The 14270-nt window shown below is 50.1% G+C and overlaps 1 protein-coding gene across 1 annotated transcript in view; it reads right to left on the bottom strand.

Moving 5' to 3' along the window:
- Nucleotides 1–324: 324 nt before the first annotated feature.
- C1H4orf50 (chromosome 1 C4orf50 homolog) overlaps nucleotides 325–14270 on the bottom strand; it is a 49533-nt gene continuing 35587 nt past the window's right edge. The window contains exons 10-18 of the mRNA XM_042054991.1: nucleotides 10555–10602; nucleotides 8975–9096; nucleotides 8067–8286; nucleotides 7295–7402; nucleotides 6478–6766; nucleotides 5309–5391; nucleotides 2130–2233; nucleotides 1635–1811; nucleotides 325–534 (exon numbers count right to left, since the gene is read on the bottom strand). Coding sequence (XP_041910925.1) covers nucleotides 325–534; nucleotides 1635–1811; nucleotides 2130–2233; nucleotides 5309–5391; nucleotides 6478–6766; nucleotides 7295–7402; nucleotides 8067–8286; nucleotides 8975–9096; nucleotides 10555–10602 — 1361 coding nt within the window. The remainder of the gene's footprint in view (nucleotides 535–1634; nucleotides 1812–2129; nucleotides 2234–5308; nucleotides 5392–6477; nucleotides 6767–7294; nucleotides 7403–8066; nucleotides 8287–8974; nucleotides 9097–10554; nucleotides 10603–14270) is intronic.

Genomic DNA, 14270 nt, shown 5'->3' on the forward strand with positions numbered 1-14270 from the left:
GACCAATCCCCGAGAGAAAAGGCTTGAAGGAGGAAGGGTTGTCCCTGCTCACAGTTTCAGGGGTCTCAGTTCATAGCCATCTGGCTCCACTGCTGTGGGCCTGAGGCGAAACTAAACATCACAGCAGGGAACATCCCCTTGCTGGCCCGGGAAGCAAAGAAAGAAACAGGAAGAGAGCTGGGAACAATACTTTTAGGAGGCACATCCCCTAGTGACCTATTTCTTCCCACCAGGCCCCACCTCCTACAGTTCTGCCACCTCCCAAAATAGTGCCACCAGCTGGGGACCAAATGTTCAGCACCTGATCTTGTGGGTGACAGTTCATCAGAGTGTCATACCCAGTTCTGAGCCTTTGTACGGGAACACACTTGCTGATGTCCGTGACAGGATCTGATGGGGAAACGGAGGCCCAGCAGGATGAAGAGCATCTAATGACGTGTATGAAGAGGTTTGACCGGCTCCAGAATGCAACATCTTTACCACATGCCTTCCTGCACCTCCCAAGTGTGACACACGCCGGTGAAGCACACAGTGCTGGAGACATCGTTCATTAGTTCGTTATCACTGTGGGAACTCAACGACTGCAAAAGTGCAGCTGCCTGGGAGCCAGTTCCCCATCTCTCCGCACCGGAGTTCCTGGTGGTTTTGCTTGCTGCTTTATTTGTTTGCATTTCCCCAATTCGCCCAAATAAACATATTTGACTTGGCGAATAGAAAGCACGCTGTTCAAAGTATGCTCATCTCTACCGGTGGTGCCAGGAGTGGGGAGGCACCGCGTGGGAGGCCATGGTCCCCAGGCAATGTTTGGAAACCGCCTAGTCAGCTTAAAGCACTGTCATTACTCTGCTCCGTCCCTCCCAAGACCAGCACCACCGCAGCTGGTCCATCCTCAAATCCCCCAGCCTATTTCATATAGTCCGTCCTAGAGCCACAATATCAGTATGTTGCCAAGGTGACCCTGACCTTCTGATCTTCCTGCCTCTACTTCCCAAGTGCTGGGGTGACAGACATGTGGTACCCATGCGTGGTTTATTCTGTGGGGGACGGAAGATCAAACCCAGAACCCCCTGCAGGTTTGGTAATCACTCCATCAAATGAGCTACACTTCCAAGCTTGCCATTAGGTTTCTAAAGTGAATTTTAATGGAAACCCATGACTCCAATTCTTGACCCTGCTTGGGGAGGGCGTGGTTCTCTGCACAGCCCTCCCATTAAGCAGGAGGCCCCAGGGCTTCCAGGAACTCCCATCCCCCGCTGTGAAGGAAAGCCAGTGTGTGTGTGTGTGTGTGTGTGTGTGTGTGTGTGTGTGTGTGTGTGTGTTAGCGGGTATCCCTTGGCAGCATCAGTCTAATTACACAGCCCTGCAAGGCCATGACCTCCCCATCCATCATCCTTCAGGCCTACTCATGACGTGGGTTGATACACGTTCCCCCAGGGACCAAGTGGTTACTGGTACCCAGGCTCCAGCTGAGGCTAAATCTCACCAGATTCACTTCACTACCCATGTCTTCTGCTGCATTCGATGAGCTGGGTCCAAGTGCCATCTCTCAAACAAGAAGAGAGAAAATTCCATTTGTGCTCATGAAAGGGCTTCATGAATGTGAGCATGGAGCATCTGAAGATTCAGTGACTCACGTGGAGCATATTCAGTGGGCAAAGAAGTCGGGGAACACATTGACCCATGAGGGGCCTGGAGGCTAAATCAGACACAACACCTTCACTTTGGAGAGGGAGGCAGTGGTTCATTGAGGACTGCCCTCCGTCATGCGGAGGAGATTTGAATTTACCATGAGCATCTAACAAATACTGAGCCTGTGCCAGACACTCATTAACTATGAGCTAGACATATCTGCTATCTGTATTTACCTGCACATTGGACGTAGATCCATCTGTTCTCTGGGCCCAAGAGACCACATGAGAGGATGATCGCAATGGTTGGCCCTAAGGATAGTATGACCAGAGCTTCCTTAGTATCTGTCTTCCAGTTTGGTTTATCTAATAGGAAACACAATGAGGAGCCTGGAGAGAGGAGAAAAGTTTCTAGAATCCACTTTCCATCCAACATAAATAAGCCTCTCAGTACTTGTTAGCACACTTAAATTTCATATCCAAGATCAGCTCTCTCCTCACATTCTGAGAGTCCTCAGATTCAAAACGGAGTAAACCCTGCTGAACCTTAACAGCAACCACAACCAATGACTCCAGGAGGTGCTGGAAGAAGGGACCATGAAGGCCTGCAAGCAGGAACTTTCACAAAGACCCCAGTGGATCTGTAGCCTTGTGTAAGGAACACGTCTACAAGGACGTCTGCCCAGATGCCTGTCCTAAGCCTGCCAAGTCTCTGAACTGAACTTTAGATGCCCCTTTTCTCAGTGCTGGGGAAGTAGGTGGGTGCTGTGAGACAGCCAGGATGCCTTATCCATGGCCTCTGCTTCTTGAATCTGCACCATTGACAATGGCGCAAATGTCCCCATTGCCACGATCATTCTCAAAGATGTACTTTAATCTGTGGGGACTCTTTATGGTCGGTATCAACAGCTTCTAATCTTAGGGAGACACATAAGGAGTTGGTACATGTGGCCACTGTGCTCTCAGAGAGAGGGATATCCGGAGAATGGGGCACGGCTCAGTAGCTGAAGTCATGCTTAGTCCTCAGAAATATGAATCTGGACTAGAGGCAAAGACTAGGTAGATGGAGAAGGGTAGGATCACAACCATACCACCGAGACATACCAGTGAGACCCACTGTGCAAAACAAGGACAGTGACCTAGTTTCTTCCATAGATGATAGCAGAAATTAAGAAGAGAGAAGGGAAAACTTATGCATCAAAAGATATAAAAGGCCATTTGTGGGCAGATAGATGATGTGTAGATGGATGTGTGGATGGATGTATGGATGGATGGGTGGGTGGATGGATGGGTAGGTGGATAAATAGGTGGGGTAGATAGATGGGTAAATGAAGGAACGGTAGGGTGGCTAGGTAGAAAGATTGATAGGTAGATGGACAGATGAATGGTTTGATGGTCAGACAGATGGCTGATCAAATTGTAAGTCTATCCAGGTAAAGCATATCCAGCCTTTAAAAGGAAGGAAATTAGTGTGTGCACTCTATTGCACACACACACACACACACACACCACACACACACACACACACACACACACACCTCATGTACTAAGTCTAACAAAGCTAGGCACAAGGGGACAAATCCCATCGGGTCCACAAATATGAGGGGCCTAGACACTGTCACTTTCTTTAAGACACAAAGTAGACTGGTGATTACCAAGGCAGGTGGATGGTTCATGTTACATAGGAACAGAGCTTCAGTTTGGGAAGATGGAAATGCTTTGGAGAGGGATGGAGGAGATGGTCACACAGCAGGTGACCACACTCCTATGTAAGGAGGTATATTTGTCTTATATAGATCTACCTCAAAAAAGACATGCCAGCTGGGCGGTGGTGGTGCACGCCTTTGAGGCAGGCAGATCTCTGTGAGTTTGAGGTCAACCAGGTCTATAAGAGCTAATTTCAGGACATCTAGGGCTATTACACAGAGAAACCCTGTTTTGAAAAACAAAACAAAACAAAAAAGGCATGCGAATCAGCTATAATGAGACCTTAGACTCAGTTTCAAGTAAACCATAAAAATGCTAATATAATTTGTAAAATAATTAGAAAATTGAACCAATTGGATGTTTGATAAAATTAAAGAGTTATCACTTATTTGGAGCACGATGATCAGTATTTGAAACGTTCATAAACTGAATAATGTATGTCTAGTCCCTCTTCCAAATAGTGTAGTGGAAGGAGAGAGGGGGCGGGGTGGGGTCCTGATGCAGGAGCCTGCTCTCAAGCTGATCTCTGCTGACGCTGAATAATGAGCAAGCACACTGGAACCTTTTACTCTTCTGCCTAATTTCATAAATATTGACATTTTCCATACTAAAATGTTTTCCAACATGAGATTAAACTGTGTTCCTTCCCCCCCACACCCATCCTTTCTGTGACAGAGAATCTTGCTATTCCTCTATAAGGCCTCAAACTTAGAGATCTCTCTATCTCCACCCAGAAAATGCTGAAATGCACAACCACGCCTACCTGGAAACCAGTTTACGTCCACTTTTACATCAGCTGCCCTAATTCCTCCTCCTCTCTCTGCAGCCTCTATCATTCAGAGCTTGAATCTCTCATCATCCCAGAACATGGCCTGCCTTCTGCTCCCAGGGCAAGAAGGGCATTCTGGACCCCAGATGATTCCTGTCTTCGTAAGGTCCCCCATTCCCTTACATTCTCACTACTGCCAGAAAGAGCGCCTGCAGTGGTGTTGACCCTTATGGTTCTGGATTCCAGAGAGTCCTCTCTGTGCTGAGCCCAGAGATCGTGGCTCCCGTGTGTATGATGTGGCCCATGCCCCATGGCACACTGACCCTACATTTCAACCATGGCACAAATACGGCGCTTTAGAGTGTGACCAGCTCTGCCTCAGAGGTCACTTGCAAACTGCCACACAAAGCCCAGAGCAACAAACATACTTTACCCGAACCTCTTCTGCCTGTGCCTCCTGTGCAGCTGAGTCCTGCTCATCTCTCCACACTCTAGAGTTTCCTGTGCCCGGGCTACAAAGATCATGCTGCCAGGGTCACACAGAGGAAAGAATGCCGCAGTTCTTCCATACTTGAGCCTCTTAGTGTGGCAGAGAGTGACTCACTCCTTCCAGTCATGCTGGAAGCCGGACATCCCCATCCCATAGGTCAGAACTCTGAGACTCTGGAGATATGCGAGGGTCAGAACCTGAATCCGAAGCAAGGGGTGGGAGTTAGGTGTGCTTAGCTTCTAAGCCATTTGCTTCTCAGAGTCGGCAGGGAAAGCATGAGAAGCTGCCTCTGAGTTAGGAAAGCTTCAGGGCACAGCGTGAAGCATGTCACCAAGCTGTGTCAGCAAGGATGATGGAAGATGGTGTCACCATAGAGGTGTTTTGCCAGGCAGAAGCCAGGTCTCCAAGGGCTGCAGTCGAAAGCTACAGCTGGCTAATCCAGGTTAAGATGAGCACAAGGCTCTGCCCTCAGGACACACACTCCAGCTGGGTTTTGTGGGTTTGTCTACATCCTTGCTTTCTATGATGTTTACACCGGGCCTCCTGCCTCCAAAAGTAACAGGAACTGAACAAGTGCTTGATGCAGCTGACACCCACTGGCCTGGTCCTGAAGCCAACCACCTCTTCTATTGTCAGATGATCCCCCTTCAGGGCTCAGCAAAGGCCACCCGCTCTCTCCAGCACTTTATCATCTGTCTCCAAGGGCCACCTCACAGCTTCTCGGCATCCCTTGTGGTCCTTTCCTCCTAACTGTGAGCCCAGCAGGTGGAAGCCGGATAGCCATTGCTGGAATTGAGCTGCAAACACACATTTACTACGATAAAGCTGCCAGCAAAAATGGAGTCGCTGCTGCTACCCTCATAAAAACAATGAGTAATTGTAACTAAAGCCAGAGGTGATAGGAACTATTTCAGAGCTATTTCAGGACCTACTGGAAGTGTAACCATGGGCAGAGTCCATCACAGCACTGTAGGTTCACGCCTGTCCATCTTGTACAGCACCAGGCTAGGAATGGGTCTCTATAATGGCACCTTATTGTATCGGCATCTCTTTACTCCCTTTGTTTTCTGTTTACAAACTTTTCCTTACCTCAGCCTCCCTGGACATACATGGACCCACACAGTGCTCAGCTAAACCCAGAGAAACCATCACCTTTGAAGAGAGTCTGACTGTCATTAGGGTTGACTGCCAGCCTCCCTCTCCTGATACATCCCTGGGCAAGGCTTGTCTATGACAGCAAACTGTGTGTCCCACAGCGGGATGTAACAGTACAGGGTTACAGCACACTATGCTCTCTCTGGAAACAGCTCACCTTGGAGAGATACGGAAGGGACTTAGCTTCTATGGCTGCCTCACTCTGACACCTCCCCCTCCCTGGCAGCATATCACACACACACACACACACACACACACACACACACACACACATTTCCAGGGTGCAGCAGAGTGTGCACTTCCACCAGGAGGCTACTCCTGGATTCTCATGGACGGCTTCCTACCCCTGTGTCCCATCTGCTTATGCCGCTAGGTCACAGTGTACACATTGTCTATCTAGAAGCCCAGGGCCAGGAGCTGGAAGGAGACTAAGAAGACACAGCTCCAGTTCTCCCTGCCACACTCGCCTCCCAGAGTCAAAGGAAGATGAATGAGGCCCCAGGGAGAGAAACCGCACTCAACACAGCCACTCTTTGACCATACAAGTAAAGCCAGGCCTCCCAACCAACCGGCTTTGGCTAGACTCCCGGGGAAGACCTGCACGTGGCTTGCTGACCACTGATAAATTATTTTGGGCTTGCTATTCTGGTTGCCGGCTTCTCCAGAGGCCTCGGCAGAGGGGTGGCTGTCTCCAGCTCCTGCACGCCAAGGTCCTGCCTGGCCTTTACCATCCTTCTTCCAAGTCCTGACCTCTGATAACACACTGCTGACCGAGGGTGTAGCCCACTGGAAGCCTCACTAGGATATAACCTGAACATGGTTCTGTCTCCCAAGCCCCAAGCCCAGCCAAGTGGCCACAGCTATGTGAGTTTTGCTTACATTTCAGTGGCTTCCATTTCCCCTGGAAACCAAACCCACTAAGTCCTAGATCCATGCTGTGGTTGGTTTCACGAGATACTGATATTGGGGAAGGCAAGGAAAGGGCAAATGGGAATTCTCTGTTCATTCTCTCTCCAACTGAAAACCAAAGCACACTAAGACTAAGCTCACAGGCTCCGCCTACATCTTGAGTTGTCTTTGTCTTTGTTCCCTTCTAGGAGGGAACAGAGTAGGACAGGCAAGGAACTCTGACCTTCCATTCAAGAGGGGGAAATACACATAATGGAAAAGCCTGGAACAAGGCCAGGGACATGAGGCCCAAGGACCCCAGGGCAGCCTGTCATGCTTCATCCTGAAGGCTGTCTGTGTAGCTGGCTGAGGCACAGTGGCCTAGTCCTTCTAGGTTTGCACACATTAGACCTTTTGTCGCTGCCTTTGTACCTACCAAAGCCGAGCTGAGTCTGCAAGGCGCACCAAGGCGCCCCGGCATCTTTCCAGCTTCATCCACAACCACAAGGCTCTAAGACAAAGACAAAGGCACTCCCCACTCACCGAGGGCCGAGCATGAGACTGATTTCTTAAAGTGCTCTCGGAAGGCTCAGCTTCAAATATTTATGGAGGCTGTGAAGTGGCCCCAGAGAGCGAGTGGCCCTGTCAACTTCACGCCTGCTGCCAGTGATTTATTGGCTTGGGAATTGCTGCAGACACTCTGCCTGAGTGCTTGGTGGGAAGCCAGTCTCCTCCAGGAGCTGTAGAGTGGCAAGAGACTGCCTGCTAGGAGGGGAGGATGGGATATTTTGTCTCTGCCCCTCAGTGGAGGGAAAGCTCTGGATCAACACTGCTGGGCACTGTCCAGAATCCAGTCTGAGCCTGAAGACAGGGACAGCTGGAGAAGAGAAAAAAAGTAGGTCTCTGGTCCCAATTATGGGACGGCAGCTCACATCTCTTATCCAAGGAAGATATGACAATGACAGCTAATGCTTACCAAGCACTTACTGTGCTGGCATCAGACATCTTACTGCGTGCTCACTTCCTCCTATAACAGTTCTAAGAGACCTTCATGACCAAGTCACAGTCAAGGAACTGGAGATGGGGACCAGTTGCATTGTCACGCCCTGCCACTGAGCAAGCGAAGCATGCAGGCATTGGGCTGGTGGCAGAGGGGAAGCAAAGGCTTTTGTTCTCAGTGGCAGGAGAACACTGAAAGGCCCCATGTCGCCTGCATGTCAGCCTCAGGCCAGTGTTCCCATGGCCCTCCAGAGGGAACCACATCCCTGCACTGGATCTTCTCTATAGGCTCGCCTCAGGACTCCAACAATTGGACAGGCCAAGCAGTTTGATGACCCCAGACATCTTGTGTAACTCTATGTGGCTGTGTAGCTGTTAACTCTATATCACTTGGGTCCATGTGATTTCATCCTCTGCCCTGTCTACAAACCTCCATCAGTTACTCCTGGGCATAAGACAATCCATACCAGCATCTCACCTCTGAAACCACGTTCCCTTCCAGAACTCACAGGAAGGACCAGGTACAGGAGCACTGTAGCAGGAAGTTCTTTTGCCTCTCCAGATATGATCATGTGTCTGCCTTCCAGTCTGACCAGCAGACTAGACCCATCTCTCCATCCTCCAGGGATGGATGGGAAGCAGCCACAGAGCTACACCATCAACGCTGTCAGCCTGAGTCTCCTGGGTGAGCCTGTGGGACACCAAGAACCGTGGGGAGGACTTGGAGGACCCTGTAGGTTTTTGCGCTCAGAAGTCAGTTTGAGTCAGAGAGCAGGCATAGCTGCTCTAGCGGTGTTATCTTCGAATGAGACATGGGTGAGGAAGGCACTGTCCGGGCCAGCCCATCAGAGCAAGACAAGAAGGGGCAGGGATCACTAGAGGGCCCAGGTCTCCACACACCAGGGCCAGCACTCAAGACAAATAACAAGGCACGGCATGAGGCTTCACCAGAAACAAGAACTGAAAAGCAGATAGTAGACACGGGGTTACATTTCAGCTCTGAGATTGGTGGGCTTTATTGGAGCTGTCATGCATGCCTGTGTATGTGTGTGCATGTGTGCACACATGTGCTCATGTCTGTGTGTGTGTGTGCATGCGCTCATGTCTGTCTGTCTGTATCTCTCTGTGCATCTTTGTCTCTGTCTTTGTGTGTGTCTATGTATATGTACTCATGTCTGTCTGTCTCTTTCTGTCTTTCTCTATGTCTGTTTTTTCTCTCTCTCTCTCTCTCTCGTGTGTGTGTGTGTGTGTGTGTGTGTGTGTGTATACATGAGCATGAGTATATTCCACTTTCAATCAAAACCACATTTCAGAAGCAAGGTGAAGGTGTGTGCTTACCTTTGGGGAACTGGGTGAAGACATCTGAAATGCCCACTTAGTCCCTGGAAGGGACCAGGACTCCACACCCCACAAGCTTTGAAGGATACTGTCCGTTTCAGAATTAAGCAGGTACTCCTGAGCTGAAAGAGAGAATATTCAGTCAGGCCTCAGGCCAGGCATCCATCTTTAAAACTGACAGATATTAAACATCATCATACTGTTTCCATGCTCTTGCTAGCCACAGATGTTTACAAATGGCCATCCCTGTGACAGAGGCTCTCTTGGTACCTTTGAAATCTCTTAGCACCACACTTAGTAATGACATCATCATGGCCTTGGGGCACCTCAGACCACTGCCTGACTTCCTAATCCCTGCCAGCCCTTCCAGGGTGAGATTATGCCCCCCACCCCGTGTTCCCTCTGCTAGCTCCCACCCCTTGCATGCACCTCCTACAGGGGGCACCAGGCAGCCTCCAGAAACCTAGCACAGACAGCCCTATTGATCATGAGCATTTCCTTCTTCTACAGGTGAGAAGGCCGAGCTCACATAAGGCAGACTGCTAGAAATCAGGGGCAGAGTGGGGACAGACAGAATGTACAGTTCTCCAGCTGTAGAAACAGGTACCAGACCAGGCTGGGGCGGAGGGAGGCAGCAGTGATGGTGCAGTGGGCAACCCCAAGCTGACGAGAAGAGTCTTTGCTTCTCGTGTATTGTCATCCTGCTGTGTGTTGGGCATGATAAATGGTCATCCTATAATCCTTTCAGAAATGGTCTGTGGCTCAGAGAGGCTGATTAACTCATCCACAGCTCAGGGCTGGCAGGAGCAGAATCTAGTAGATGAGCCATGGAGAAAACAGGTCTGGAGAGGGCTAAGTCCTTCTGTGAGGGCAGCCTCACAAGCCCTCGGACCCCTGCTTGACCCCACCTCTGTAAATCAGCGCACACTACTAGCACACGGCACTTAAGGCCCGAGAAGAGGAGAGTCTGTCTGGTCCCTAGCACCTTAATTTCTCTATTACAGTAAAGACAATAGGACCACAACAAATGACTCATGGCCCTCTCTCTGAGCAGCCACAGTTAATATTTAGCTCATCTCTTGGCCTACTGATGGCACGAGGATGTTCGTGCATGATACAGCTGACAGTATAGAACACCTTGTGTGCTCCCATCTTTGAAATTAATGCCTTATCATCACACTGCCCTATGACACGACATTCTCGGCCACCTTAGTGGCTGTGCCATATTCCACAGAGGACATGGGTTAGCTCACAACATTGAGAGCATAGGGTAACATGCCTGTTCCCTGAGCATGTTCCTAACATTATATGTGCATTACTTATATGAGATGAATGTCCAGGGTTGGGGAATGGATGTAATGGTTCATAAAGAAGAACAGAGCTGAGGAATTTGAGGCACTTCTCTCTTTCTAGTGTGTTCTGACACTATGAGGTGGGAAGGCGGGACTGAGCAGCAGCAGGAGAGGAGAAATAGGAAGTCCCCTTAATGGTACAAACTCGACACTGGGCAGTTTGTACACGGCTAACCCGGCCCTGACTTTTGCTGAATGCACAGAAATGTTTCTGGCAGATGCACTGACCTCCTCCTCTGGCTGTCTTCCCCTTGGAGCCCACATCCTGGTGGCAGACTGTCTGGAAGAAAAGACAGCTCAGTGGGTATACTGTGTGCAGCAGGATAAAGGTTCCCAGAGGACCAGCGTGAGGCTAACCTCCCCGTGCAGCTGAGCTCAGCCAGTGCTGGGAGGTAGGTGTGATGATATGTCGCCCACATTCCCTCCTCAGTCACCTTACAGGCGACCTAGGCCAGGCCTGTTCAAGGGTACCACACACCAGAGACCATTCAGTTTTCTTCACTCAGATTCAACCATGCAGAGACAGCAACGTGTGTCTTTTCAAAAATGCATTAAGAAAAAAATTAGAGTTGGGGCATCTGGGTAGGGCTAGAGGCCATTGATTCATCTCCCAGATAATGAGGAGACCTGGAGCCCAAGGCCACCCCTGCACTACTGCAATGATATGTGGGGAGCAGGGAGGCCTCAGGAACTCACACTCCGAGACTCAGCAGCCCGGGCGGCTAAGAAGAAGCAATCTCCTAGATCTTTGAGGCAGGTGGGAACCTGGATCTTGCAGTCTGTGTGGGGCAGGGCCCTACATGCGGTGGACCTGGGACATCTCTTCTCCCCGCCATCTTCATCATGATGCTCCAGGCACCAGCACAACCCGTCATCACATCTGAAAGCTCTCCTCTCTTTCCTTCACTGACAAACCTCTGTGAACCTCAAGACCTTACTCAAATGTCCTGGTCCCTTGACCATCTTCCCTCCTGACACAGTTCAGCCACCTGCTTTGCTACTTGCCCTGACCAGGATCTACATGACAACTGGGCTCTGTGACGGATTCCAGAATGGACTGACCAAGGCAGAAACTAGTAATCAAAGGCCTGGACTTCACTTACCTGTTCTCTGGTCAAAACCCATTCCTCCCCACCTTTCAGGAGCCTTGTGCTCCAGGAATGATAATGCCTGCTGTCCTGCTGTGCTTAGGTGTGGGTAACTGCCCCTGTCCTGATTTCACTGGCATTGCTATGACAAATGCCTTGATAAAAAAAAAAGCAACAGGGGGAAGAAAGGCTTATTTCAGCTTACAATCCCAAATGGGGACAGTCCAACAGTTTGGAGAAGTCAAGGCAGGAAATCTGGATGCTAGTGACATGATATCCGCAGTTGTAAGTGAAGAGAATAAACACATGCTTGCTCTCAGCTAGCCTTTTCCTCTCTTCTACAATTCAAGACAGCTGCCTATGCATGTCCCTGTGGGCTGTGTAGTAAGCACCACCAAGGCCCTGGCTTTCCCAAGGAGTTGAAACTTCACTGTTGCTGGGTGGTGCTCTAGCCCCTGCTGGATGCCTATCGTGGTCTGAATGGGAAATGACTACCATGGGCTCATGTACATGATCCCTAGTTGGTGGGGCTGTTTGGGAAGGTTATGGAGCCTTGTTGGAGGGTGTATGTCACTTGGGACGGGCTTTGGGCTTTACAGGCTTACCCTCTTCTCACCCCTTCCTGTTCTTTTTCTTTTTCCTGAGTGTGGATGAAAATGTTGCTAAGTCAGCTTCCAGATGCTGCTGTCATGATGTTTCCATGCCTTCCTCCTTCAGGATGGACTCTATCCTTGTGGAACTGTGAACTAAAATAAGCCCTTTCCTTTGGTTGCCTTTGTTGGGAGAGGCTATCACAGCAACAGAAAGTAACTATGACATAATCTGTAGCAGGTGTCATACTAGGCTCTACGAGACATTATTCAATACTCAAAGAGCCTCATGGGGGACAAAGAACTCTACTGACTCAAAACACATGGTTTAGAGAGATGAGGCTCCAACATCATGTTCTTTGTGATCAGGGCATCTTCATGCACAGGTGACCAAGCCTAGACATGAGCCAGGCTAGAAGAGGATAGAAAAGGACACAGAGGAGCTCTTGATCTCTGAGCCAGGCCCACTCAAGAAGAGCCCGGGGATGAGGTAGATTTGGGAATGGGAATTCTTCCTTGCCCCTTTCCCCATCTCTATCCCAAAGCTAGGAAAATGCCAAGACCTTGAACTCTCAGCAAGGGCCACAGAAAAAGCTGGCTGAGCCGGAACCCACTGTCACCAACCCAAGACAGCTGAGCTGGAGGAAGGAGTCCCACTGGGAGACAGCCCATGGACAGCACGTGTTGTTCTGGGGAAGCAGCACACCGGAGAGGTGAGGTGACAATGGGACACTCCCTAACAGTGCAGGTGCACTGGGCCCAGCCCCACAACCATGCGTCAGAGAGAAGGGCTGACTAAGGACAGGTTCCGCCCCTCCCCAAATCCCAGCCATAAAAGGCAACAGAGGTGCAATTCCACCATTGCAAAGATGAAAAGTGGCCACACCCCTTTTCTGGGAAGGGAAGGTGCCAAACAGTCTCCAGCCCTTGCCCTTGGCCTCAACAGCTCTCAGGTTATTAGGGCCTTCCTTTAGGAAGGGGTATGTGGAAAGACGGAGTGAATCCATCTGTGGAGTGATGGAGGAGTGTCTATGTGTTACTTTCATTATTAATAAAGAAAACTGCCTTGGCCCTTTAAGAGACAGAAAATTAGGTAAGTGGAGTAGACAGAACAGAATTGTGGGAACAAGGAAATAGAGTTGGGGAGACGCTTCAGGCAGTCGCCATAGTGAGTCGCCATGATTCTCCTCTCTGAGATGGACGCAGGTTAAGATCTCTCCTGGTAAGCCACACCTCGTGGTGCTACACGGATTACTAAATATGGGTTAAAGGAAGATGTGAGAATTAACCAATAAGAGGCTACAGATAATGGGCCAAGGCAGTGTTTAAAAGAATACAGTTTCCGTGTAATTATTTTGGGTAAAGCTAGCCGGGTGGCGGGACACAGCCTGCCGCTTCCTTCTACAGTGGAGGAGCAACCTGAAGGGTAGGACAGAAGCATGACCAGATATAAAACACAGATGGCCTGTCTGGGTGGCCATGGCCCATGTCCCACTCCCACATTCTCTGTTTCCAAGGAAGGGCTGGTGGGCACCTTAGGGTTTGAATTCTCCAGGGATGTTTCCAGAAGGCTTCTGTCAGAGACACACCATCTCCCTACTTGCCAACCTGCTACTGTGCACAGCCTCGCCCAAGGCCATCAGCCAGTCATCAGTCACCAGGCGTCCCTCTCAGATGCCAGCCAAAGCCCAAAGGCCTCCATCAGGACTACCATCTGTGTTCCCCGAGGCAATAGCCAGTGTCCATAGAACCAAGTGCTCTGGACCAGCTTCCAGGCCAGCTTCCAGCAGGAAAGCTGCCACCACCACCACTAAAAAGCTCAGTGTCCCTCTCTAGCCACTACTTGGCCACCAGGGTAGTCATGGCCCAGAATGTACTGCTGGAAGGAACAGAGGGCTACACAGTGCATAGCCAACTCCTCAGACCCCAGCCTAGGGAACTTGTCTAGGGGACTCTTAGGAGGATTGTCTCTCTGGAGTTGCTGGAATCCTGCACCACCACACCGTCCTCCTGTTTCTGGAAGCTAATGAAGCCAGTGCAAACCCCATGGACTCCACTCAGCCATGCTGCCTGTGTGCCTGCTCTCTGGATCTGCCCGGGGAAAGGCACCCTTGGAATAGTCCTTGTCTTCACAACACATCACAATAGTTTCTGTTCCTTCTATTAGAGAATTGAAGACTGGCCTTCCTGTGACCAGAGGAATTGCCTTGGCGGGTGCCAGACCCAAGCCGTGACCAGCAACTACTCCCCACCTACCCATCTCTAA

The sequence above is a fragment of the Arvicola amphibius genome, chromosome 1 (assembly GCF_903992535.2).
Source record: "Arvicola amphibius chromosome 1, mArvAmp1.2, whole genome shotgun sequence".
NCBI classification, from domain to species: domain Eukaryota; kingdom Metazoa; phylum Chordata; class Mammalia; order Rodentia; family Cricetidae; genus Arvicola; species Arvicola amphibius.